Source organism: Frieseomelitta varia, unplaced genomic scaffold (assembly GCF_011392965.1).
Source record: "Frieseomelitta varia isolate USP_RPSP 00005682 unplaced genomic scaffold, Fvar_1.2 scaffold_463, whole genome shotgun sequence".
NCBI lineage: Eukaryota > Metazoa > Arthropoda > Insecta > Hymenoptera > Apidae > Frieseomelitta > Frieseomelitta varia.
The window spans coordinates 235405-263234 of NW_025110216.1; the positions used below are offsets into that span (position 1 = coordinate 235405).

General features: G+C 46.1%; 2 protein-coding genes across 3 annotated transcripts in view; both read right to left on the reverse strand.

Annotated features, from left to right (window-relative positions):
* Positions 1 to 5557: 5557 nt before the first annotated feature.
* Positions 5558 to 27830, reverse strand: part of LOC122532686 (sodium-coupled monocarboxylate transporter 1) — a 73005-nt gene continuing 50732 nt past the window's right edge. Inside the window, exon 6 of one of the 2 annotated variants that reach the window (XM_043661681.1) lies at positions 5558 to 5584. The gene's annotated coding sequence lies outside the window, so the exon portion shown is untranslated. Of the gene's footprint in view, positions 5585 to 15104; positions 15138 to 27830 lie in introns of those variants that run through there. The other variant, XM_043661682.1, reaches the window with a different exon arrangement.
* LOC122532663 (putative aminopeptidase W07G4.4) lies at positions 9915 to 26323 on the reverse strand. The gene is made up of 8 exons (XM_043661644.1): positions 26307 to 26323; positions 25366 to 25647; positions 20268 to 20376; positions 13431 to 13578; positions 11059 to 11411; positions 10335 to 10613; positions 9971 to 10210; positions 9915 to 9920 (listed from the first exon to the last, which is right to left on the reverse strand). Exons 1-8 carry the CDS (start codon positions 26321 to 26323, stop codon positions 9915 to 9917), a joined length of 1434 nt encoding a protein of 477 aa, XP_043517579.1.

A 27830-nucleotide genomic window follows, 5' to 3' on the forward strand; every position in this document is an offset into this window, starting at 1 on the left:
TCTCCGATCATCTCCGCCTAGCCTTTGTCCACCGAGCGTCTGCCTAAGCCAGACCTGTTGGCCAGCCGGATTCGCCAGAGTCGCTGCTGACACGGAAACCAGCCTGAGAATCTCGTTTCCTTCGAGTCTACGCGGTTCGCGTTCCGGCGAACGGAGAGGGGACACGCAAGTTCAGCGGCGATTATCAGTGCCCCGTCTCTCTTCTCTTCTGCGAAATACATTTCTGTCGGTGGCGCGGTTCCCTCGACCATGACCCACGAGGATCTCGCGAAAATTGCCCATGATACTAATCGGGCTTTTCCCTTTCTTCTCGTTGATCTTTGAGATCTTCACTCGGCTCGGCCGGTTCCGCGATCTATCGCGATCCTCGTGCCGGTGCTCTTTCACCTAAATGATCAACAGATTACGTTCTACTCGTCTTGTCTCTGGGTCCTTTTCCCGCCCTACGCGAGGGCTTATTCTTGTATAATTCCCCGTGTTCTGCTTCGAAGAAGAAGCGCGAGACTCGCTCGAAACACAACACACACACACATACGAGAAGTAGAATCTCTCCAGCTGGCTGTGATGCTCGGCTGACTCGCGACAGAATTCGAGGAAAGTCGGTAATGAACGTCCACCGCGTCGATGGAGAAATAGTCGTTTGCCGAGGAATAGATAAATTACCCAGGCGTTTGGTCGGATGTAAATCACAGACGGCGATCTGGTACGTACGGTACGTTCGCCTCGCGCCGAAAGAATCGACCGAACAATCTCTCGCTATCGTTCGCTTCTAGATTTCGACTTGACGGTCGTTCGATCGCGAATCCCTCCCACAGCGAAGAAGTTTATCATTCGCGTCGGTCCTAAATGTCGTTTCTCGTACGCCGAGATTAATCGAGTTTCTCCGTTCGACCGACAGACACCGCCTCAAATTCCACTCCGCGGCGTTCACATGCATAATGAAGCGATATTTGCTCTCGTGGCGCTCAAAATCCGACCACGTGCTTCTCGAGATCTTTCCCTTTCTTATTCTTTTCTTCATCTCTATATCGATCGTTCTTTTTTTTTTTGTTTTTTTGTTTTTTTTCGTATTTCGCGATATATACGGAATCGATGGTAGATTTATATGGAAGATACTTCGGTACTGATTTGGAGGAGCGTGTGGCAAGTGAGTTGTCTTATGATGGATCGAGCTGGCTCGATCGAGCTCTCCACCTCGTCGACGCGTTCTCACGTTGGAGACGATCGATCGAGACGGGTCAAGCTCGAGCAGGCCTGCTCGCGAACAATCACCGAATAGTTGTCGGCGTTTCACCGATCGCCGCTTATTAATTAGACGTAGGAAGCGCGAAAGAAGAAGAGATGCAGCGGTGAAAGAAACACCGGGGACTGTGGCGATCTCGCGCAATACCTGCCGTATACCCGCGGTATTCGCAATAATTTATTCGGCCAATTACTTCAGAACTGACGCGAGCCTATGGCGAATCATTGAGTGTAAAGGTCAATAGCACGTAGTTGTAACTCCGCGCGCGGGGAAACAAGTCATCCGAGCGCGCGTATTCGCAGCGACCGGCATCGAGAGCCAGCTTTCCGAAGGATTAGATTTTATTCTCGTTAATGTACTCTTTGTACCATGTCAAGGGAATAAAAGGTAAAGAGAGAAAAAGGAAAAAGAAATATATATATATATATATATATATATATATATATATATATATATATATATAGACACGTGTGTACACCGAGTGCGTAAATGGAACGACGTGGCTTCCCTTTGGAACTCCTAATGGAAGCTCCCAGTTAAATATCGCGGAATGAACTTCACCCTGTTATTATCTGTACCACGTACCCTATACCTGTGTAAAGGATTAATTAATCGCGCGATTAATAAGCGCACTACGAATTTCAAATATTTATGAGAATGGAATTCAACAGTGTGTATAGCGCGGCTCCCGAGGAAAGCTAAGTGGGAGAGATCGTCGATAAGCAGACGGAAAATACAACGAACGAAGCGCTTCGAAGACTCCGGCTGGTTCGCTCGTTCGCTTGAGCACAGTGAGAAGTGAACGGCGATTAAAGCCGGCTGAATTTATGTCCGATCGTCGAATTCTGCGGCCGGCGGTCAGCTGGAGAAATAATTGCCGCCTCTTACGTCGGATCAACCATTAGATTACCCAATCGACTTTTTCAAGGTCCGTGAATCCGAAATCTCGTAACGAACCTCTGCCAGGGGTTGGGAAAAATACAAATTCGGCGGACGATCGCGAATGCTGACACGTTTTACCTCCATGTGCGAATCGACCATGTCGGTAATATCAGTAATATTAAATTGACAAGTGGAACTTGTAACACACTGGTTCCTGCCGCTCCTCGTGTCTTCTATACCCAACCTCTCAACGAAACTACCCGAGATTCTAACTATGAGTCCGCTCTTGATACAATCGTTTGAAATTGCACGATAATTATATCCAATCTCTTCCCACGGAATGTCGAACGAACAAACGAAAGTCTCGTTAAGCTCATGAACAAACGAATTGTCCCATCCTGTCTACCTGTAAACCAATTGTTCAGCCGATTCGTCGAGGCTTTAGGAACTACCATGTTGCATGGATTCCGAGGTCCCAGAACACATTGAGGCGCGTGAATTATTGCCTAGGCCACTGTTAATCTGCCAGCCCACGGACGTTTTTCTTTTCGTTGACACAGACAGTTGCCGGATCATTTTCATAGTATCCCTCGTTGACTATTTCAACGATTGTTATCGCACCGGCCAATAGCTAAATGACAGAACAACATTCGCGTCACGTTCCGTTTGACCTAAGAATTTTCAATGCGATGGCTTTTCCTGAACAAGTCGAAGGCGTTCTGCGGCATTCACCCGAAGAAAATCGAGATGATTTCTTACGATAGAAGGTGAAAAAATGTTCCAAGGACGGATCTGGTCCCGTTTCGAGAAGCAAGTGGTCAAAAATAAATTTAGGACCCAGTAAAACATCGGCGAACAAACACTAGGAACGCCACTGGCAGATTCAACAGGGAAATTTACCGTTAGCGTGTTGTCCACGAATAGTTCTGGGCGATCGAGCGAGCCCGATTTTTTCTGTCAGGCTTGCTGCTCACCTACTTCGAGAGACTGCGCTCCGCTGTTTACGGCCCCGTCTCATTGGTCTACGTCGATCATACGACGGATCATTCTTCTCCTTTGGATTATTAGACTGTTTCAGTTGATCGGTATTCCGACACTTTGTATCGACTTTGTGTCTCCTTTTGTTCCTCGAACGATCTCGATTCTTTCTCGGTGGTTTTCGTGAGGCATTCGTCTCACGTCGGACCATTGTAGTTTTTTTTATTTCATTTAATATTTACGCGTAATGCTTGCGACTGAATTTAATATACATAATCGTACATATATGTTCAATTCTCAAGAGAGAGATTTCTTTTATAAGAAATATTTTAGACATATAAAAATAGGATTTGAGAGAATCATAAAGACAGGATGGAAATCTTTATTGGATAATAATGCTCCATTAAAAGCAATTAGAGGATTACTTTGATCTCTATCTCGCGTGTATATTTTTTAATGACCGTTTTAACAAAGTCAATCTTTATCGCAGTATCACGTACGTCGATTTATCAGATCTCTGCGAGACTTCACTTCAATTTTGTTTATTGCTGAGTTGCAATGAAAACCGTTTGCAGCAGCAAGTCCCCAGCCGTTTTAAACAGCAGAGATTCTGCATTTCAGAAATATCAATCTACGAGCAGGCAGAAATTTTCCATGATACCGCAACAATTATCATTCGACGAAGATAACGACAACGTACATACTTCTTAATGAAAATAAGTTAAAGAGTTTGAACGTTTGAGCTCGTTACGTCTCCCCCCGTTCGAATAATTTGGCCACTGTTCCCGGAATGGAATTAATTTGAATTAAACGATAGTTATATTGTTTCAAAATGATAATTCGCTCGTGGGTAATGGTAATGCCGTTTGGGGATGAGACCGACAGTCTCGCAGGATATAGTACCCCTCATGTGAACGTGAAACGATGCCTGGAAACGCATCGGGGGAAGCCTGAGGAAGTATATTTGAATTCGTTACGCGTACTTTGAAAAGTAATAGTATTACTCATAAGCGGAGAGCTGGGAAGAGGATTTCTCTTCTGACACACAGCAACAATGGGCCGGTTTATTCATCACCGTTGCCTCCCTCCCGTACGATATTCCCCCAATTCACTTTTGCCGCGAGCAACTTCAACCGTGACAATTTATTACTCGGAACTCGGAATCCTCGCAACGAACGCGGAATATTAATCCATCGGGAAATACATATTCTGCCGTTCATTAGGCTCTAACCTGCGCTTCCACCGTTACCACACTATTCCATTTGCTTGCCTGAAATTGACAGGTTTCGATAAACAGCGTTGAACTGCACAGTGTTATCAATCAATCAACTGACAAATGTCGTATGACATACGGTAGAATTGGTCCTAATTTTTGACGCGTTACAAGAAGATTAGAAACGACAATTGATTTGATTACCGAGAACAAAACAGTTCTTTTGTATCGAAGATATATTCAACTGCGCGTTACGAGAAGATTAGAAACGATAATTGATTTTACTGCTGACAGCTAAAATAGTCCTTTCGTACACGATCGATGAAACATTCAATCGTTTGAGAAGTGTTAAAAAGATATTGGAACAGTCGGTGAATCAATAGTTTCATAGGCGATGGGATACGATTTCGCTTCGGTGAGGCAACAACGATGAATAGGTGATAATTGAAACGGTGGATGTTGCAAGAAGCGGCTGACCGTCGCATCAGGGTCAGCCTGGTGCAACGAGGAAACGAAACGAAAGAAGAAGAAACGGACGATGACGGTTGCATAATCCCGATTTCAATCCCCCTTGGCCGCCCGTTGTCTCGGGGTCAGCGTGCTTCTCTCGAAGAAAATCACTTTCCTTCCCATAGCATGCAGCGTGTACGCGGTATGCTATGCATATATGTATGTAACTACGTACACTGTGTGTACACGCAGCCACGTACATACATCTAGCTGCTCGTTCGCGCATATACGAGGGAGCGAGCGAGCGCGCGTGCACCGATTCCTTCCTTCCTCCCGCGGTCGCGGCTCTTCCTGGTTTCTCAGCTCGTTACGAACGAACCGACAAATTATCGAGGCTGGCTGCACGAGCCGCGCGGACGCGCGACCGTGCATGACGCAAGAGAGCAGAAGGAAAGACGAAAGAGGAACGACAGCATGAAATCTCGGATGCGCCAGTAACGCAGGCTTCTTCTTCGTACTTTCACTTCCTTTCCCCCTCGAGCTCTCTCTCTCTCTCTCTCTCTCTCTCTCTCTCTCTCTTTCTCCGCTTCTCTTTTTCCGCCTCTTTCTATCACCTTCGCCGACTGTTGGCCTCCTCCACACGGCCATTCTTTCTCTCTCCCTGGGCTCTCCCTGAACTCTCCCTCGGACATAGAACTACTTTTCCTTTCAAGCCCTTGACTCGGGAGATACCCGACCATGCCCATCACGAATCCTTGCATCTCGTCGCGTGTCCACGTTTCAAGCTCTCTCCTCTCTCTCTCTCTCTCTCTCTCTCTCTCTCTCTCTCTCTCTCTCTCTCTCTGTCTGGTTCTTTTTTTTTTCTTTTTCTGTTTGTCTTTTTTTCTCTCGTCGCATCTCACTTATCCCCGCGAACGCGTGGGATAAATAGTCGCGTCCAGCCGTGGCTATTGCCGCTCGATCACTGAACGAGCCGCGGAGCAGGGAGAAGAACCAAGCGGAGGAAGAATGAAAGAGGGAACGCGCGCGCCGTGACCTCTCTGCCGCGTGACGCTTGGGCCACCGCTCCGCGGAGAGGAGCGGCGCAGTCTGCGTGGAGCGTGCTGCCTAGGCGAGCAAGGGTGAGAACGGCCGAGAGACACCGGAGAAACAGGAGGGAAGGAGAGAGAGAGAGAGAGAGAGAGAGAGAGAGAAAGAGAGACAACGTTGGTGGTAGCAATGATAGCGAGTGAATAAAAACGTTACACGGGAAGAAGAGGAAGAACTAGCGGGCTGTGGAGCAGACATGGAAGAAACCTAAGAGAGAAGGCGGGCCTGGATATTTGGAGCGTGTAGCGACGCTTCTCTGAGCGTGATCAACGCGTCGACGTTAGGATCGACAACAACAACAACAACAACAACAACAACAACAAGAACAACGAGAACAGAATCACCGATAAAGAGAAGCTGAAAAAGACGAAGAGAATAATGAAAAGGAGAAAAAGACGAGGAGGAGATATGGTGTAGAGGATGATGCGTGTTGAAGAAGGAGATGCAGAAAGGAGCAAACAAGAAGGCGAGGAGGGCCCGATGATAGAGACACGGCGGTCCGTGGCGATGGAACGAGCGTGAAGGAACATGCAGAGGAAGAGACTGAAGGAAGGCTGTGCAGAAAGCGGTTGGTGGGTAGGAGAGCGGGTCGGTGGGACGAACGTGAGGGGGAGCAGGGGGAGTCGAGTCGAGATGATGCAGTTGTGCGTTTGCAAGGAAGGCGGAAGGAGGAACCGCGGAGGGAACCGGTCCCGGTCACTGGGCCACCAGCCGGCCGTCGAACCCGCCACACTGCCCCCTACCACCCTCTACCCCTCCACCTTTTCCTCTCCTTGTCTCTGTCCTTTCCTCCTCTTCGTCCCGTGTTTCGCTCGAGTCATCTCTGTTTCGCTTCCTTCGGCCTCCCTGCGCACAAATGCCTCCCCCGTCCCTCTCTGTCGCCCTGGCCATCTCCTCCTCTTCTTCCTCCTCCTCCTCCTCCTCCTCTTCCTCTTTCTCTTCCCCCTTCGGAAAGCTTCCCCCCATCGCGAAACCTTCCACGACATTCGCGACTCTTCGCGATGACAACGAAGACGACAACGACAACAACAACGAAGACGACGACGACGACGACGACGAAGACGAAGACGAAGACGAAGACGACCACGACGACCACGACTCTACTCCGATGCCTTGGCGTTCCTCAAACAGTGTCGACCGGCATGCAGCGACGATAATGCCACCGGTGCCACCATGTTTACCGGCCCGAGGCTATATGCTAGCCGGAGGAGCCGTCTTTCCGCCGTGATCGACGTTTTCGCGTATCTCCTCGTCCCTCGCGGCCGATCGCACGCTTCAACAGTGAGAATGAACACGGATCGGACGGACGAAGCGTCGATCCTGTCCCCGGATGAGCTTGCTCTTCGCTTCACTTCACATTGCCAATGATTATCTTGTTGATTCTCAGTGGGAAGCCCCTTTGAGTCAGCCTCTTCCTCCTACGTATTGTTCATTCTCGTCCATAAGTCACCAAAAATTCGTTCAATTCGCTCACTGGGCAAATTTACTAATTGCAAGTGAGTTTGCTTTTCCATTCGTTCTCCGAGCCATGAAAAATTAATAAACATTGGAAGACACGAGGTACCAATGCGATTCGACGCGCGAGACAACCTGGGGATAATCTGTTAATCCGGCCGAGAGAAGGGAAACGCGTCGAGGTGCATACACCGGCCGATATATCGAGGCGGTGAAAAGGAACGGAGACACGAGTACTCAGGCGAGCACGGTCGTTCGCGTGGAAAGAATGGAAGAATTAGTTTTGGATCGGGCTTTCGATCGTGAGAGAGCAGGCGAGCAGGTAGCGCAAACGGAAGCTTGACTCGTACACGGTAATCTCGCCGAGATACGCCAAACATTTTCTCTTAATTAAGAAAGGACGTGGCCGTAATTAAGTTTCCCTTCCACGTTATTCTCCTGCTCGTTTCAGACCGTGCCGCGTGTTACGCCGGCCGCGCCGTCAAAACAGAGTGTTCAGTCGCTCCGAACGACGACTTCTGCTTTCAATTAGTCAATCGTTGACTCGTCAAAGTCGCACCTGTAAAGCTCCGTTCACCGATTCGACTGGGAAAACGTGTCTACTCGCTCGAATATTATCAATTATTATTGTCGCACGAGTTGCACGAACTTGCCCAAAAATTTCCAGTTCCACGAAAAGTTTACGATTTCTATCGCGAACGTCACGTGTTTTCAAGCTTCCTCAAAGATAACGCTTAATTCAGCAATCAAACCAGACTGGTATTACCGTTCCGTGTCGTCGATACACGGTCTTGTACTTCTTGTCCGTTTTATCAGCACTGGCCGATCAACTTCTCGATAAGAAAGAGACTCATTCGAACAATGCCGGCACGCGTTATCGCGACTGTCTAGCATTTTCACGCGTGAGCATGACGCGCTCTGTCACGAGGTGGGGTAATCGACAGTCTGGAAAGTTCGATGATTCCTGTCCGGTTCGCGCCCGCCTAGATTGCATTCCGTAGATAGGACACATATAGGCGACAGCCAATGGGAACGATTATCGGCACATGTCGCGTGATTTTCGATTTTTCGGATCAATTCCGTTTGAAAGTCGTTCGACTCTGATAGAACCATTGCCAAATGTATCTGTTTTTGTGACGTAAATGCGAAATACGAGTTGTGCGATTGTTTTTTTATTGGGCAAGTTACGGGAAAAATACGTAGTGGTTCGGAGTGTTACTTTATTTCTATACGTTTGTAATTTGACTTCTGTAATTCTCGGAGAATTCTCGTCAGATAGCTATCACACCGTTCGCTGGTAACGGTGAGTTTGTTACCTTACCTGCCGTTGGTATCCAACATCGATCGCAGGTAAAATCAACCGTCGGTACGTTATTAGCCTTCGATCCTTGCGTATTTGAAAATTCCTTTCTTACCTACTGCAAGTAACACATCTCGTAACACGTAATTTCTAAAATACGTTTATTTAAAACAAAATGCCTATAAAAAAAGAAAAGAATACTTGCAAAAGAGGACGCTGCGTACAAATTTGCAAAGCTCGATTACAAAAAACAGTCAATTTCAATTGACACACTTCGGAACGTTCGGCCTGCAAACGGGTTCGACGATGGTCACGTTCTCTCCGCACGGTGGACAGGGAGTGCAAGAAGTAGGTGGACAAGCAGGAGGACAACACGTGGTATCACAGGGTTGAGTAGACGGAGGGCAACAGGAGCAGCTAGGCGGTAGGCATATCTCGACATCGCACGGAGCACGACACGGTGGATGGCACGGTTGACAGGGTTGAAGGCAGACGGGTTTGCAGTCCATCTCGCAAACGTATTGCATCTCAAAGGGTAGATCGTTTCGCACAGTGAGGCACTTTCCTTGGATTAGGTAGCAGTAGGCCAGGGCGAGCACGGGGTTACCGCTGTAGGGTAGGTGGTGAGGATCGGGCAAATGTGCGAATATGTCGATGTGCGTGTATTTTAAGGGGGAACAGCTACAGGCTCCGTGCTGCAATCGATACGAAGGGGATGAGAAAGGGTGGCCGAGAACGAGGCGGGCCGAATGGAGGTAGGCCAGCAGCTAAATGAGGCTTTAAACGTCATTGTAATGGAAAAGCTTTTTAATCTGCCATTAATGGCTGCACGCGGTACTTGTGTTAAGCTGATCGCCTATAAAAAATTCATCCCGTCATTCTGAAGAAGAAAGTGTGTATGAAACTATGCTGGCTGCAATGAATATCGGTTTAAAAACGCTGTAAACACGACGCGCGTCGAAATACGTGATTACGATAATCCTTTTGATAATCCTGCTTAAATATAGGACCTTTGCACGAGAAAATGAAGTTGGACGAAAATGATTGTATCTGGAAAAAGAGAACAATCAGGTTTATCGGTTGTTTATTCCCACAATTGGAGAGGGAATAAACAGCTAATTGTATCGATAAGAATAAATAGTATCGTCGACGAGCTGATTTAACTGGAAGCCTGGAAAATGAAATTCAAATACAAATTTCGTCGGGCTTTCGTCTGACTCGCTTCCTCGCGAAGAAGGAACCATCCCGAAAGAGGAACTGTTTGGTCAATGTCAAAGATCGAGTAACTAGAAGTTGCGAATCTTTTATCCCTAAAAAACGAGATAAATCCACTTGATAGATTGGAAAATATAATATTGACCTTGTCCAAGCCAGAAGCCATAATTAAAAATGCGGACGGATTTTGGTGCCCTCTGTTCACCGTTTTGCTGCCCTCGGGCGGTGCATGGTAAATGTCGTCACCTTCTGTTCGACCTTGGTGGAAATGGAAATCCTCTCTTCGTATTCTCGATATTTCGAACGGATCGCCCATTGTCTCGCCGGAAGCCTGAAGCTTCTCGGCGTTGCTGACTAAACGCGCCACCGCGTTGTCCATGGCGATCTGTCGCAAAGTAACGTAATAATTCATTGTTTTCATCACAACAAACAAGAAAAAAAAAGAATGTAACAATTCATTTCGTTACAAAACAAATTTTCGAGGTCGTCAATTTTGGATAGATACTCACCGAGTATCCGGGACCAACGGCGAGTATCGCATGAGCAGTCAGGGTCGCTACGGTGAAAAGATGCGGATTAACTGAACAGAGGGCCATTTCTTTCATGTGGTAGAGGGCATCGGCCATGATCAAGTGACCGTCTTCGTCCGTATTCGTGACACGTACCCTGGCGCCGGATTTCGCGGTGATCACCTCGTCGGCGACGTAAGAATTCTCACCGATGCTGTTCCGTACCACGCACAGAGCCGCCACAGCCTTCACCGTCGGTGGTTGCAGTAGATTCACCACCTGTCGACGTCCAACACTTTCTTCGACAACCATTCCCAAACTCACGTCGGTGCGAATCTTTTGCCGATCGATCGGACCGCGCGTCCTTTTCTCTTTTTTAATCTGCTTCAGTCTCGATTAAACATTAGCGCGAATTACACGGTGCAATCGTATCACCGATTACCCCGATCGCCGAAGCGTGCTCATAATCACAGCGATCAAATTGCCTGGTTAATCGTCGTAAAATGAAACGCTCGACGTTAAATCCCTCGTATAGATTGCGCGCGACACTATCTACAATTTTGCCAGCCGTCAACGGCAAATCCGATAACAACGTTCGAACGCTATTGGGAGGAGGGAGGAGGGGGTGGAGAGGATTCGCAGCGAAACGAAAGGGTAAAGAAAGGGCTTTTTGAACTTTTGTTATCGAACGTTCCGCTTGCAGTTGATATCGTTTCGTGTGTACCTGCATGAATCCGGCGCACGCCGCTGCTCCGCATTTGTCCCTCGACATACCGAACATCTTGCCTTCGACCTTGAGGTCGGTGCCACCGGTGTCGTAAGTCACGCCCTTCGCCACGAGCATGACCGTCTCGAGGATGCAGGCTGGATTAGGCGGCTCGTAGGTCAGAAAGATAATCCTGCCCGCGTGCCGAGGGATCATCGAGGCAGCGCGGTTCACGCACGCGAACAGGGGATACTCTTGAAGCAGGGTCTCCTGGTCGGACACCACCTGCATCGTCACGTTCGTCCCGTAAAACAACTCGGCCAGGTACTCTTCGACTCTCGGTGGTGTCATTCTTTCGGGATCTGCGCCGCCTGCGAGGGAAATGGCATCTAAATCGGTGCAAGTGATTCGAGATTCCGAGACGTTATTGGCAGTGTTATTGGAGCGGTTTTATCGGCGCTAGAAACGGGCGCAAGATTTACAGCGTGTTCAATAACAACGTGGACGCCATTTCTCTGAGAAAGAATATTCTGTTTGTAAAAAATTTTGCACGGATCGAAATTACAGTTAAAATACTGTTTGCATACTGCAAAGTCTTTTACATTGAAAAGAATATTCTTCTCAGTGAAATGGGATCCACGTTCTCGTTAAATACACTGTAATTGTTCGACGAATTAGAACAAAGTGGCTCCAAAGGGAGTAACTTTGGATGGTAATTTTTTTTTTTTTTTTTTTTTTTTGAGCTCTCCTGTCATGGAGTACCAGTGAGAGTGAATTGTTGTTGGTAGAGTGCAGGAGCGAGTTAACGACACGATGAAAAGCGCCAACGTGCTTCCTTGCCAACGAGTTGGGCAAACACCAGTTCCCGCCATTCTGGCGAGTGCAAAGTTGAATTATGGTTACTGGGAGTATTGTCTCTCAACTTTCTCGAGATTTCACGCGGTCAGTCATTTATTGCGCTGCTCCCTCCGAAGCTTTTACTTCGGGGGGATTTCATTGAACGAGGGCTGAGAAGGGAGGTAGAAATAGAAGATTGGTGCATTTTACGAAATAGAAACGACGCAGGTCGCTTCTGCACGCTTCGGAACTCTCTCAACGACGCGAGTAGATTCTTAGCTGGGTCGTACGTTCCGCTGGGATAAGAAAAATGGTGGAACGAGAGAAAGAGAGAGGGACTAACGAGCCACGAGATATCAGGTTAAATTTAAATCTGCGAGGTACCTCGTTTCCCTCTTTCACGTTGTTGCACAAAGGGTTGTTGATATCGCGTTAAAAGTAACATTAAAAACGCTTAATTTACGAGATAACTCGCTCGTTAAACATCATCAGAAAATACGCGCGTTCCTCTTTTTCATTCGCGACCACGAACGATCCTTCCTACCTCTCAACGCTCGGCGCATACTCCGTGCGTTATTATTTCAGTCGAAAGGATCAGGCTTTTTTTGTTACCTCTGATATTATTTCGCGTTAACAGAGACGCGAAGAAACAGGAGATTACCGGGAATCGCGGGGTTTTTTTTTTCCCTCTTGTTTTCGGGTCCCATCGTTATCCAACAGTAAGAAATTAATACGACTCCCACGGGGAGTTGGAAGCGAACGGTCAGCAAACGGTTGGCGAACAGAGGCGGATAGAAAAGTTCCGGGGCGAATAATTAAAGGGAGAAACTGAAAACGGCGGAGTAATTGTTTCTCGGGGTACTCGGGGTAGAAATACGGCCTGGTATTTTAAACTTCGGGGCAGAGTGCATCAGCATACTCCGTGTCCGTCGCGCGGAAAACGTATATACGCAATTTTTTTCTCGCTTAATTAAACGCTCGAGATTCTTGGACGAGAACGGACAAGTGGAACAGCCTGAAATTTACATTCCTCCGACCGCGAGGAACGCGGATATAAAATGTTTGAATCGCCGTGTCGACGCGACCGAGGAAAAAGAGCGTTCAAGGAATGGCCTCTGAAAATTAGTCCGTCCGTTTTGCAACGCGCTTGGGTAAACGAGAGAACGATCCACGAGGAGGTTCATCCATGGGCGAAGCAGCGAGTTCCGATGAGATCATTGAAAGATCCGATTCGAAATCGGCCCCTTTAAAGCAAACGGTCCCTCCGTTAATGTCTAAAATGTTTGAATATTAAAATGGCCCTCCCGGGAGGGGTTCTGGCTAAAAGGCACGAACACGAGGATTCACGCTCGAGCGGCTACGACTACGAAACGAGTTGGCAGCCGCGAGCGATCTTTCCTTCTTCCTCCACGTCCTATTTCTCCACCCCCCTCTCCCCCCTTCCCACAAGGAGGAGAAGTCCGCGAGGACGGAAGTCGGGGCCATTCTTCGGCAAAGTCCGCTCGATAAAGCAGCAGATATCTGTCTCTCTCGGCCGAAGGAACGAGACTTACCGATGTCCCTTGCGACGTATCTTCCACTCTCGAGCGCCGCGGCTAGCTTCACGATACCCTGAAGCTTCTTACTGCAAATCGGACTCCAGACTGCCAGCTGACACGCCTTGTAGCATCGGTCCGGACATATCTCTCGCACCTCTAGCGGCTGCACAAAACCGAAAAGAGGGATTTCGTCGTTACAGACTTTTGAATAAGTCTTTTCGAAAGGTTGACTTATTCAAAAAAGAAGTTTCCTTATTATCGAACGCGATGGAAGTTTTGGTTTCAGCGATGAACGGAATGAACGCCGTTGATATTGACGTGGAATTATCGGTAGATTTCTCTGTGCGAAAGGTCAGGGATACGAGCGAATCGATGACCAATTCGCGTGAGTCACACTTTGATATGATAATTTTGTTCTATTCCGCAGTATAGACGCGACGTAGAAGAAAAAAAAAAAAAAAAGAAACAAAAATAGGTCGTGGACGTCGTATTCGATCGAACGATGACCTAATAAACCAATTGCCTCGAATCTCCGAGCTTCTGTCGTTATGAATTTACGTACGTCGTACGTATCCATTGTATTCAGATAAAATGGAAGAAACGAACACGGAGACGCAAGAACCAGCTGGTAGAAAAAATCCAGACGTTTTTAACCACTTGTGCTGGCAACTGATTGCGGACCATAACGAGTGACCAAACCGTATACGATAATTCGCCGCTTTCTTTTTGAACTCGTCAGTGTAATATGATATCACTGGATAGAAATTATTGAGAAGTAACAAATTTATTATTTGTTCTGCCTGGGTTATACTTAAATATACCTGAAACTGAGAAAATATTGTAATTCTCGGACAAGCAATTTTCGACATGCGTGGCACGTCATTCCAACGCAAGAGGTTAAGGTGAAACGTATCTCGTCTGAAAAAAAATCGATACGGAATTCGAAACTCTAGAACGTGATTGCGTGCACTTCCTATTCCCCTAGTCCCTTTACGCCACTCTCTTGCTTAACGTCGCAGAAAAGCGACACAGCAGCCGCCACATTTTCGCGAAAAATATCATCCCCTTCAAACATGCATCGACCGTAAATTATTATCAACAAGACTGATAAGACCGCGTCGCGCTTCTCCCGATCCATTTCTCGAGTTTCTCTTTAACCACGCAAATTTCTCTCGTAAAAAGTAAACTGATCCTACGAGACGTCCGACATCCGTCGGATCACTCGAGGTCAACGTTCGCGCTAGGGCAGCCAAGAGCAGCGGCGACGAAGAAATTGACGGAGCGTTGTGTCGCGCCAGTTGCAGCGCGAATATTTCACGAGCCGCGGAGGAGGAACGAGTTTCTCGCCGAAACGTGGAGCGACGTCGCGCGAGTTCGGTTTCTAACGCAGCTTCTTAGTCGGCTTTATGCCCCTGGCGTAGAAAATATTAAAGCGGATAATCCTCTTAGTGGATCGCTCGGTTCATAAGCGGCCGGCCACGGAAGAAGACGTATGTTTCATTCGAAAGTCCTCGAATTAATCCCCTTAACGTTTCGCCTCTCGACCCATTGAGAGCTTGTGTTTTTCTTCCCTCGTCTTTCTTTCCTGCCCTCGTTTCCTTTCTCTCTCTTTCTTTCTACTCCTAACTCGCTCTCCCCTTAAAAAAAAGAAAAAGAAAAAATCGCGATGTTCAATGTTACTTTTAATCCTCGGACTCTCTCTTTTTCTCTCTCTCTCTCTCTCTTTCTCTCTCCCGAACAGCGAATAGCTGTTTCTTTCATTTACGAGACGAGGCAAGTTTCAGCAGGGAAGATGGGTTCCTCGTCTTCGTTATCCGAACGCCCGGCATAGTTCCGCGTTAATGTATTCGCTGTTCGTATCGGAGCCGCTGGTCTACCTACCCGATAGCTATTATTTCGAAGTAGCTGAATAGTTTACGAGTATGTACATGCTGGCGATATCCTACGAGAGCTGGAAATCGAGGCAACGTTACGTAGCAGATTAGACTGCTAATACATCGCGTACATCGCTTCCATTTCTCCAACTTGTTGGCGAATGTGTAAACCTCTCCCCCACGCTCTTGGCGTCAGATTCGTTGGTTAATGTTTAATTTCCAATCTTTCGTCTCGGTCACGCTTGCTCTCCTTCCACCTCCGTGTTACTGCAAAGTGAAAATTGGAATTTCCCTGTTGCGTAGTTTCTCAATCATTTCTTTTCCAATTTTCCTCTCTTCTCCCCGTTAAGTTTTGCTAATCCGCCCGACGTTAAGTTGAGTTTAACGTTGAAAGTTTCCACCGGCCGCCTGCTTGTTTCTCACTTCTCTCGCAATATTTTCGCCCGAACGATGAAATTGATCGGGCCCGACGACACTCAAAGCGTAGATAATCGCTGTACGGGGCCGTAGCTCAAGATCGGCTACATTCCATCCAGTTCTCGAGAACAATTTCGCGAGACGGTCGGAAAGTCGGACGGGCGGGAAACCCCGGCCGGCGGCCGAACTTTCACCGTAATTTCTCGAAACGATATCGGCGCAATAACGGTGAAATTCCGAATGTTTAAAAGAGCCCTGGGGAATTTCAATCGAAGCATCTGAAATTCCGGGAGCACCGAAAGCCGAGTAATATTCGTACCTTCGGGGGCGGGAGAGGGGAGGGAGGCGGATAGAGGAGCTAAAGCTACCAAGCCGAAGCTATTTCAATCTTGTCGCGTGACCGTTTCCTTTACGTTTCGTTCGACGAAAGAACCAAACTTCTTTCTTAACAGAGTCGATTAAAAGTACGGATCAGAGTGCAACGAACAACTCGAAAACGACTCTCTGGGGTGAGAGTGGAGGAACAAAGAAGGGGAGGAAGAGCTTCCACGAGAAGAAGGACGAGGAAAGTCCTTCGGGTGATGGCACAGAGAGTGGAGGGGGTGTGCGAAAGTGTCGAGAGAGGATGAGGAACGGAAACGCCTCCGGGGCACGGAAGCGACGAAACGAAGAGGCGACGTTCACAACGGCGTTCCGATTACGCGGCGTCGGAATTCCGAGGGCGTCTTCCGGTATTTGGAAAACGATGCCCCGTATTCGCGAGGCCCGCCTTGACGGCGGTGGCTAAACGACGCGGAGGGAAGCGCCGGCCGACGAAAGAAGGAACGAGCCGCGCGTCGATGGCTCACACACACACACACACATACACACACAGAGAGGAGAGCCTCGGCCTCGAGTATTTCGCTAATTAGGTCGCCCCGCCGGCCGCCTCGATTTAGGAACGCCAGGCATCCACTACTCTTGGCAAGACGAAACTCCCTCTACCACGTCAACTCCCCCTTCAACGCGTCTTATACTGTTCTCTCCTAGCCTAGGTTGGAGAAGAAGGCGCCTTAGCGTGCTCCTTACTCGCTGTACCCTTACTCGGCTTAAAGCTGCAACGACGAAGCGGATACGAGTTCCGTGTCGGAGATAAGGGATGAAAGTCTCCCCCTTCCGCAGGATGATGGGGGAGGGAAGAGGAGAATGTTATTTCTCGAAGCAGGCAGCGTGTAACGTCGTCGGGGTGTAGGTGCTACGTTATTGATAAGGAGCTGATCTTCCCCGGTGCGGGTTCGTTCGCGGCTCGTTAGCAACGCGAGCAGCATGTTTGGAATTTGAAAGGAGCGGCTGCTAATTTTCTAATGCGATTAAACGGCATTAAGCGGGACCGATGTAGCAACGAGGAGTTCTAACGTGTAACTGTTTGCAGCGAGTAACCGAGCATATCCAGCGCGTTCGAGATTCGTGGTGGATAGGAAGGAAGCGTGCACGTGGCTACTTCAAACTCGAAACTTGAAAAATTCGTGTCAACGTCACTCGCGATTGGTGCACCTTTGAACATGTCTGTTATTCTCGAAGGACCATCTACATTTGGTGTGGGAAATGAAATGAATTTTTAACTTGGATCACTGAGTTTAATTTATAGAATCAGAACCTGCTGACTTCTATGATGACGTGATGGAGTCTTCTTCGGCTTCTTCCTATTTCTCAATTGTAACTGACACTTGAATTGCAGGTTTGCTAGAGTAAGATTTTCAATAAATAATATCCTGCGCCATTTTTTTTTTTTTTTTTTCTTAGAAGCAATGAAAAGTCTGGTTTATGTGAATTATTCCAATGAACGTCAATTTACTCTCCAGGATTGTCTTCAGAAATTTCTCCTTCTGAAATTCTTTTGTTCTTCTTACGTCGTTACTATAGCTTTCACTCTAGGAATCTGTTCAGACATTATACTATTATACATCGCATCGTACAACATCAAATGTACACGTTTATTATATAATTATCAGCAAATTATAAAAAGAAGTCCGAGCTGTTGGCTAGAGTTTAAGTGTCCCCTCAAAAGGGACAGTCGAATGCAGAAAGTTAAACTATGGGCCGGTATTTTATGAACCACGAAAGTCACGCGTCGATTGGATTTAAACATATTCGCGGGTCAGTGACCGACTGTGACAATAGTTTTGGCCTTGGGAAAGCGCCGGTGGACTTTAGGCCTTCTCAACGCAGAGAAAGAAGACGAATCGTTAGCCGTATGATAAATATACAAAAAGTCCTGACTTGTCCTCCATTCATAGAAAACGTCACTCGAAATCATCGACTGCTTATAGTCGTGTCAAAGCGTATATATGTATACGTTGGTTGTTTCTTGGAGTCAGTTTTTTTTAAATCACGCTCGATTTCGAGTTTCATTCCGTTCCTCGGATTCTATTTTACAATTATTTTTCATTGACGTAATTAAATTTGAAAGCTAGTTTATAGTTTCTTTCGCGAAACAGACGGTGGAGCGATAGAAATGTCTAGAGCGACGTCGCGCGTGTTTTATTCCCACATGGACGTTCGAAAATTTTTATCCGCGTATTAGATGTTCGAATCGGAGCCGCGTCAGGAGGAATTTAAACCCCGGTGCACGTAATTTCCAAGGATAACGAACGCGATGGTGTTAACCTATATGTCAGGGCTATCAGTTCCCCTTGCTAATTAATCTTGTCTCCGTACGTGTGGCGTTATCGATAATTTCGCAGGCAAGATACCGCGCCGATACGATTGACCAATGTCAAACGAGGCAATCCCACGATAGAGCACGGCCCGTTTCCGGTCATAATTCCGATTGTCAGGTACGTCACGTGTCAGCGTGGAAACAAAGCTGAAATCGAGCGTGGCCGCGCAAGCCTGGCAAGACGTCGATGAACAATGGGCCGACTCGTAAGACACACTTATCCATCATTCGCAGCTCGCGCCGCCACTGCCGCTGACAGGTGTTGTTTAATAGCTCTGCTGACCGCGCGTTTCGCAGCTGATACCTGTCACGCGCTGCTGTTTACTCAAAATGTCGTCGAACCGGAAACACTGAGGATTTTATTCGCTCCAGTAACCGAGCATCCTCGATCGGATTCGATCACGACGGGATCGCCCCTGAAAGTAATAGCGTAGTTAGTTAGCCCCTGTTCGAGGATTGGAGACTGTCCGAAGAAAGCGATTATTAACGAACGGGGAAGAAACGGGCTCGACCCTGACCGACCAATTGATTTCCCACTCGGGCAACACTCGCCGCTCGTAAATAAATCAGAGACGATTGCCTCCCAGCGCTGGGTAATTAACGTTCGAGCATCGATGGGACAACGAGGTAATCGGGAACATTCACTTTTAGTCGAGTGCTTTTACCGGTACTGGGATCAAATCGTTCATTGTAGAGGAAGACGAAGTCGGAGCCAGAGTTGCCGAGGAATTATCACGTCGTTGTTTTCGACGAGCGGTGGTACTCGATGACCGATTCTACGTTGTCGTTTGGTTATGGATTAAGATGCCAGCCAGACCCCGGTCGAATTCGTTCGTCAGGCCGCGAGAGTGTATTCGTGGATTTAGGTCGGTTTAGCGAACACGAGAGTGAAGGAGAGAGAGAGAGTCGACCAGCCAATCAAACTCCGGGGCCAGGCCGAAACACAGCCGAGCCTGAATTCCTTTCAAACACAGGCCACAGGCTTCCTATTCTGCGAGCGTAGTCCGCACGCCACCGGCCTGTGTTGTCTCTGTTTGATTGGTTTAAATGGCGCGGCAGCGACCACAATTCGACCGACTATCTGGGAAACGCTTTAACCAGCCGTGTTGCCTACAATTGAACGGCGCGCGTTTATCAGCGACGTTGACGTTACTAATCTTCGGCTGTTCCACTTTCTTCCGGGGAGAGCTGTTCGATCTGTCGGTACTTCACTCAGTTTCCGTTCACTCTCCCCCCCCCCCCTTCCGCCTCCTGTTTACTGCCCCTCTTTGCCACTCTCTAACTTGGTTCATCGACAATTCGTCGATCTAAATCTAATATCCGTTAGGTAGGAAGATTTCTCTCGATTTCTCTCTGTTCAAGAGTACGTAACACTTGTGACACGAATGTTCTCCGATCCAGCGTGGCAGATCAGGAATTTGACTACTTACAATTAGAAAATTCCAAAAATTTGGCCCAGTCTCAAGTACAATGAGGTCTTCCGCACCATAGTCACAGTTATATAGCTTTTTACATGCTTACTTACAGTTATAGTTTCTTACATCAGTAATACAAGTTAGTCAGTGATATATAATTCTTACATATAGCATTCGATCGATAGTTTTCATAATCAGTACAATACAAGTTAGTCAGTTAGTCTTCATTATAGTTATTCATTTCCTACATCAGTGGGTGGTCCTTCGAACTCTAAGGGATATACGCAAAGGGATATACACGATTTCTTTCTCTCGCAACTTGTTAGAATTGCTTTCGTTTTCGGTTTTCGAACAACATGCCTCGCGACGAAGCTGGCGAATCGAACGGAACGATCGTTGGCGATATGTTTGAAGCGTTCTGTTTGCCGACTCGAGTGCTCGTACTTACCACGTAGAGGCCTTGCAGAGCACCGAGAAGCGTGACCAGCTCGACGTTCTCGAAGCGGATGTCCGGTAGGAGGGCGAGCAGCGGACACCTGACGCCGGCCTTCAACGCTCTGTTCAAACGGAGGGATTCTTGGTTAATAATCGGTGGAACGAAGAGGGAGAAAACAAGGGGATAGCGGCAGAAGGCTGTGTGCGGCCGGTTGAAAAGGTGAAATTAACCCGCCCGGGTTCAATTATCCCCGGAAACGAAAAAGGAAATGATACATCAATGCCAATCTCGCGGCGGCGAAACGAGAAATCAAGATCGATCTTAATAACCGTCAAACCGCGATTGAAATCAATCCCTCGCGGAACGGGGGAATAATCCGCGATAACCTTCGTATTATCGAACCGACCAGTTGTTTTCCAAGATGAAAGAGAGGGGAAAGCAAATAAAAGGAAGAAGAAGCGAGCAACGAGAGATATTTCGGCGAATTTTCAAGCGAGGAAAATACGGAACAATCGTTCCCGCGTGGAAAATAAGGCGTGTAGGTATCCAATATATCATCGCGCCCGCGAGGCGCAATTTCCTCCTGTAAAATCCTGTCTCCCGTTCGACGCGTTTAAACTTCGGGAGAACGTCGCTCAGAATCAAGGAATCGCGACCAATATTCAGCCAAAAGTTATTCTTTCCTTCTCGTTTCACCTGTCAGGCTCGCGAGTATCGCCGGCGATGCGCGCGGAATTCCCCGCGACAGTTCCGCGCGACGATTCACCCGCCAGCTCGCGGAATTTCATTTTTCAACCGAATTTTCGAGACACTCGGCTCGCCCGGAATTTCACTTACCTCGCGCTCGCGCGAATACCAGACACCGTCTCGCGAGAAGATGGAGCGATACTCGAGATTTCTCACGGTGGATTTGCCTGATTAATCGCTTCGGGTTGGAGCGAAGATCGGTTATGAGAAATTAGGGGAGAGGAGGCTGGTAATGGATAGAATTAATTTATTTTTTCGCGGATGCGAGCTTCTTCTCACCGAGGACGAATCGATCGACGCCTGAGAAAATTAATGAGAGAAAGAGTGAAATCTTAAATAAATAAAAAAAAAGTAAAATGAAATCTTTTGTAAAATCAGTTAATTTTTGTCGATGTTTTAAAATAGTGTAAATACCCCGTGGAGGAAAAAGGAAACGTAAAACAACGCAACTAGAGAAATTTCTTTCACCGCGGTTATTTTGTTTCCTCTCAAAGATATTTTAATCTAAAGGGAAGTAAGTAAAAATACCTTTTCTCTCGAAAACTTTGCAAGTTCAAACATTTTCGTGGATACTGAAAACATTTCTTCGTAATTAAATCTACTTTCGTTTGCAACGAATTCTTATAAAATTTGTCGTACGATTCTCTTTTTCACGAAGTTAGTAAAGCGTCGACAATTTTCCAGCGAGTACAAAAAAACATTCTGAATGATTTATTTATTTGTTTGTTGCAAAATATAATCACGGTACAAATTTTCCTCGTAGTCGTGTAATCCTACTCGTTTGATCCTCGTCGGTCACTTGCCTCAATTTGACACATGTTTCTTATATAAATGTTCGTAAGATGTAATTGTAATCAAAAATGTTATTATTATTGACTACAAAATGTAATTATTTTGCAGCATGTGAGTGCAGAGATGATGTGATAATACACATAGTATATTAGAAAATAATATTCGCTTTCAAATCCTTTGACTAATACATTGTCTAATTATTTCGTCACAATTGCGCATTTTTCAAAAAATGCGAAAATTGTTATACTTTTATAAAATCCGAAACAAATGATTAATAATGGTACGAAAAAATCAGAGAAGATACAAAATTGGACATCCATGCGTGAATCTCGTGTGTAAATCGAAACTTAATCTGTTTACTCTTAATAAAAGAATTCCCAAATTCCTCTCATCGTGGTAGTTAATTTTTCTTTGCCATTGCGCCCATTCAACGATTTACGATTCAACGCCGAGTTGAATATAAGTTAAATTAAAAGAAAAAAAAAAAAAAAGAGAAATGGAGGGACGGACCAGGGTTGAACTTTCTGTATTTCCTCGTAGGATATTCGATTACTTCAGTCTCTGCGTTGACTATGATTCTTCCCCTCTCTGATCGCATTTATCTTGTTCGTTTGCTATTTCCTCGGCTTCTTCCGCTTGTATCTTCTATTTCCGGCCGGCGGTCAGGTTCTCATCTTCGATGGGTCGTTTAATCGACGCGGGTAATCCCTACCCGTTTCTGACCCGAGAGGGTGAGAGCTCGGTCGTTATCGCAACGTTCGTCGAACCTTGACGCCCTTGACGTTCATTCCGGTTCCGGCGAAGAAAACCCTCGATCATGAATATTTACCCTCTTCTGTGCCGCAGCTTCGCTTCATTCCGTATTTATCAAGCGAGAGAGACACTCGCGAATCAAGCGTGCCGATCGCCAGATATAGACGGTGGATCGATCCTCCGTTAAAAACTGATAGATCCGATGAATCATTCAGTCGACCGTGCACAGATAACCCTTCCGCTCGGAGTTTCGCGCGGGACCGTCTATTCCCAATGTGTGCCTGCCTGTGTATGTGTGCGCATGTATGTTATAAATATTCAGCAGCTCTATTTATCTTTCCTCTCCGCACGACATTCGTCATTCGCGAAACGAGAGAACTTTCCAATCGAATTGTTCGCAAACAGGTGTGGACCGGCTATTCCGTTTTCCATCAATTCCGCGGAGGAATTGAGAATTAACACGACACGGGTCGTAGATATCGTTGGTTACATCGAGATTCCGTGTTATCTTTGCAACTGGTTCGTATTATTATTAATAGTTGTAACGACGTGCGAAGGACGTGCAGGGGTCAGTGAGAGGTCGTGTCACAGGATCACGAGGTCATTGCAAGGGATCGATGACGGAAGGCCATGACCGACACGAGTGAAAGTCGAGGCCAATTTCTAGATGAAATGACCTCGTAGATCAATTTCAACGATGAAACGTATCTTCTGATCTTTCGAAGTGAGTCGAAGCTCGCAGTTCAGTGATCAGAGTACGCGTGACAGTGTCGTTGGAGAAGAGTCGTTAATTAGGTGCAAGGATCAAAAGCGAAAAACTTTTCTTTTTTTCTTTTTTCTTTCAACCAAAGTTGTTCGGCCGTAATAATTATGACGATCAAATCAGAATGGTCGAATAATTGGGAAAGGAAGTTTAAAGCAGCGACGTAGAACCGGCACACACGTGAGAGGATCTACGCGCTCGCGCGAAACTGGTAATCTGAAAATTCACGCGGCTCGTTAGGCGATGGTTTGTCGGTCAATTCGATTAACCAGCTTTCCTCGACGGACGTGCCCCCGCCGTCCTTTTTCCGCCGCGAGCAAACATTTTGATCCCGATCGGACAGCCGTGTCCACGGGAAGGCGAAATTAACCGCGTTATCACACGCGAGATCTCCTTCGTTATTCAACAAACGTGTAATCCGAGTTGGTCTAATGAGCCTGCACTTTGATCTCCCGCGTCAATTAAGCCGCGCAATTAATAAGCAATTAAGCGGTGATCAGCTTCGGGCAATTCGCTTGTTCTTCTTTTTTTCTTTCTCTCTTCGTACTCACGGGAAACGACTGATAGATAGATATACACTCGCCAGCTCGCCAGCTCCCGATCACTCCCACGCGCACGTGGGTTTGTCTCGAATTACCCCGTGGGATCAAACGTCTGATTTAAGCGGGTTTGTACACTTTGAGAAATGGCAACGATGCGATAACGCAGATTATTTGACAGAGCTGCAGCGTGCAACGTCAGAATATAGACGTGTATTGTAATTGGAGAATCGAGAATAGACTTCGTTCCAAGAATACTTGGTATTATACGAAATTGCGTAGCAAAGTTGTTAATCAAGCACTCGAATTGAAACGTTCGCAATAACAGAATCGCAACTTGCACGTTTCCATGACCACTCCGCCGATGCTCTCGCTCCACGTTGCACCGTAACAAGCTCGCGAATAGTTCTCGAACCTGCAAAAATATTTTATACACCTACTCCACTCCGGCTGAAGTTTTAGTATAGACGTTTCGGAGAACCACGTTTCGTGGAACTGCGAAGCGTCTATGGCAAAGCTTCTGCGAGCGCAGGTAAAAGGAGTTACTGTTAGCGAATTTGTTACAAGTGGGGAAAGCCGTGGATTGCTCGTAAAATGTTTGCCAAACGATTCGTTGGCAGGCGCACGCCTCCACGGGGTTTGAATATCAGAAAACAAACAGAGAACGCCAGAGATGCGTTTTAAGACATTCCAACTCGTCTCGAATAATATTAGAACGATTGAAGAATAATATTTGAAACGGTGTTTTAGAACTTCTACGAAAGTATTACTTACGTCCATGAGTATTGATTACGTATTGTCGTTTTTTGATACTGTACAAAATTTTATTTTATTAAAATGATTGTCGTTAGACGGCAATGTTTATTAAATTTGAAAAAAAAAAAAACGACATTATTCATGGGTATCCCTAATATAAAATTGTATCAAGTTACAATCTTTCGTCACGAGAAGACATATACATATATTTTACATATACTTATATATCCAGAATGAAACCATTGCTATCATTTTCTGAGGATTTCTTTTGTAAGAAAGGTATGTCTCAGAAACTAGTCAGATCTACTTCATTTCTAATATCCTAATAATTAAGTATAATATTGGGCGCAATAAAGTTCCACTACTTCCTAAAATTCCCCGAAAACTGGGACAGTGACTTATATAAATGTGACCCAGAATAAAAAAATGCAGTCAGTTTTCAAACTTCGTTCTGTTCGACCTAGAGTTAAACCTGATTAGCCTCATATATGTCGCTGTACTCAGAAACCATTTTCTCGGTTGTAACACGTCGATAATTTCCAACGTCGAATTGTTGCACATTTATTATTTTTTTTTTCTTTTTGGATTCACGTTCTTTCGCGACTCTCTGCATTAGAGTCAGTTTGCCTGTCGATTCGTTGATGCCGAGCTACATACGTACATTGCATCGTGACACTTAGAAATCGTTGCGCGCATCGCCGCGTGTTTCAACGTGTGTGGAGGGACGTTTACGAGAAAGATATAATTTCGACAGTGTTACCTTTCGACGCCTCTGGTGGCCGCCTCGGAGAAGCTGCGAACGTCATGATAATCCATGTTGAGCGGGCCGGTCGGGCTGTAAATGAGCCTTTTCGCGGGCAAATTGATGGGCAAAACCGCACCGATCACGCCCAGGGCGGAATCGATCTGGGCAGCGCTGAACAGCACCGTTTTGAACGGCTCGGGCTCGTCGAACCCCGGCGCACAACCTGACACCAGGATTATGCCGTCATAGTCCAAGCTGCAGATGTTCGGCTCGATTTTCAGCTGACACGGCATCCATCTGAAACGAATCGTTATCATTGTTAACCTTGCCCTTTCGCTAATTGTCGCTGTCCCGAGGCTCTACGAACGGTTATTCGCCGTCGATTCGCCACCGTCGTGTTCCTCCCTCATAACTCCTAAACAATCGACCGCATCGTCGACGCGCGAAACAGTCTCTCGATCGTTCTCACTTGGATGAGATTGGACGGAGGAGGCGGGTGCAAGTGGTCGAGTGAAAAGTTATTCAAGTTTTATTCCGTGGTGAATGGAGGATCAAATCTTCTGACGGAGAGATTTTCGCGGATAGAATTATTTTCAGAGGGTTAAGACTGGACTGGTTCGTGTCCACGGAAATCTTTGGACATTTTAGTCGCGGTATAAATTTGGTTTATATTGCCGGATAAGTCGAGATCGGCAGGCATTCCGTGCATTAGACTTGAGAACGGGGATATATCCAGATCCCAGATAGCTCGATTGCACCGAGGCGCGAGAAAGATCGCCGTTTGAATCCTGATGCGGCTAGCTCCTCTCTTGGAATTGGTGATCTTGGGGACGAGGTTCTCTCGATTTGAGATAATAGAATCACAATTGTGTCTCTTTTATAACGAATGGGCACTTTTAATGTTTAAATGAAGTCTTTTTCTATGCTATGTACGTTATTGTGTCAAAATCTTTTACGATGTGGTCAACGCCATGCTTGGAGTTTATAATTATGTTTGTAATTAACTTGTTTGTAATTACGTAAAAATAAACGGTCACATCTCAATTAGTCACTGCAATTACTTGTGTATTTATACTTTTCTCGTTTACTGCTTTTAACCTTAATTTGTATTCGTTTACTGCCTTTAACTTTATTTTTAATTTTTATTCATTTACTGCTTTTAACTTTATCTTCAATTTGTATTCGTTTTACTGCTTTTCAACTTTATCTTTAATTTGTATTGGAGCTGCCAACAACAAATCAGAGTAGAAGAGAGTTTTTAATAAATTTCCTGAGAATTGAAGGATTTAACTAGGTTTCGGGGAGGCTAATAATACAAGTGCCTGATAAAAAGATCCACGTGAAACCAAATAAAAAGAAATAGCAAAGGGATAGTAGATACTCGTCCAGAGTATTAATCGCAAGTTTTGATCTGTATTAAAAATATCAATGTACTTGTCACACTCCCTCAATTGAACAAGCAATAATCATAGTCCTTAGAGTGTATGTTATTTTAGTAAAATATTAACTTAACGCGTTGATGATTGCTACAATGATCATTGGTGTTGGCCGTTGTTTCTATTTCTATAAATATTTCAGAGCAATTAAAACGAAAACGAATTTCAAACAGCTAGATAACACTATAAAACGAGAAATGCGCTTTCGTGTAACATTAAATGTGAAATTAAATACTTCGTTCCATAGGCAAAACGTGAGAATTTCGCGTGTTAATCTCTCAAATTCCGAAAATGGCGAGAGTTTAATTCCCCTACTGGAGGTTTATAACTACCAAATTCCAAATTGTTCGAACATCTCGTTACTATTAAATCCATTATCTCTTTAACGTTTCGTAACTCCATACGAAATCGCAAGTTTCTGAAAAACAACCCTTCATTCAACCCTCTGACGGAGAGTCGAATGAAATGCGAAACTCGCGCTCGAACTGACACCTACTACACTGGAGGAAATTTCGCGAGAGTTCTCCGAAGAATCCTCCGGAAGTTCTCGCGACCACCGAGAGCGTTTCATCGCGAATTCGCGAATGCAACTTGCCCCGTCTTTAGAGAAGCATGCGTGTTAGATCGTGCAATCTTTGTTCTCGTTATCAATTACCAACCGCGTCTCGCGCCTCGTGGATGAGCCGCGAGCGTATATGCCGGAAATCGAGACACCGTCTCGTAAATCTCGCCTGAGAATTGTCGCCCTCTTAATCGAAATTTACGATGCTTCTCGCCTCATTATAAAATGACACTCGTTCTGATTCTCGACGCTTCAAATTTTGAAAATTGATTTTCGTTCTTCCAGAACGAAACGGATGTTTGCTCTTTGCAAGCTTCTCTAAATGAGAAGTTACTCACTCGGCGATAGTCATTCTTTCGCGCGAAGTTCCGTAATTTTACGTGTAAAGAGCGTGTCTCGAGACGTTGAGCGTTACTTTTGCTCGCTGATGAACGAAAGAAGGAAACGTTGAAACAAATATTATCGCTTCGATAAGGTTTTTA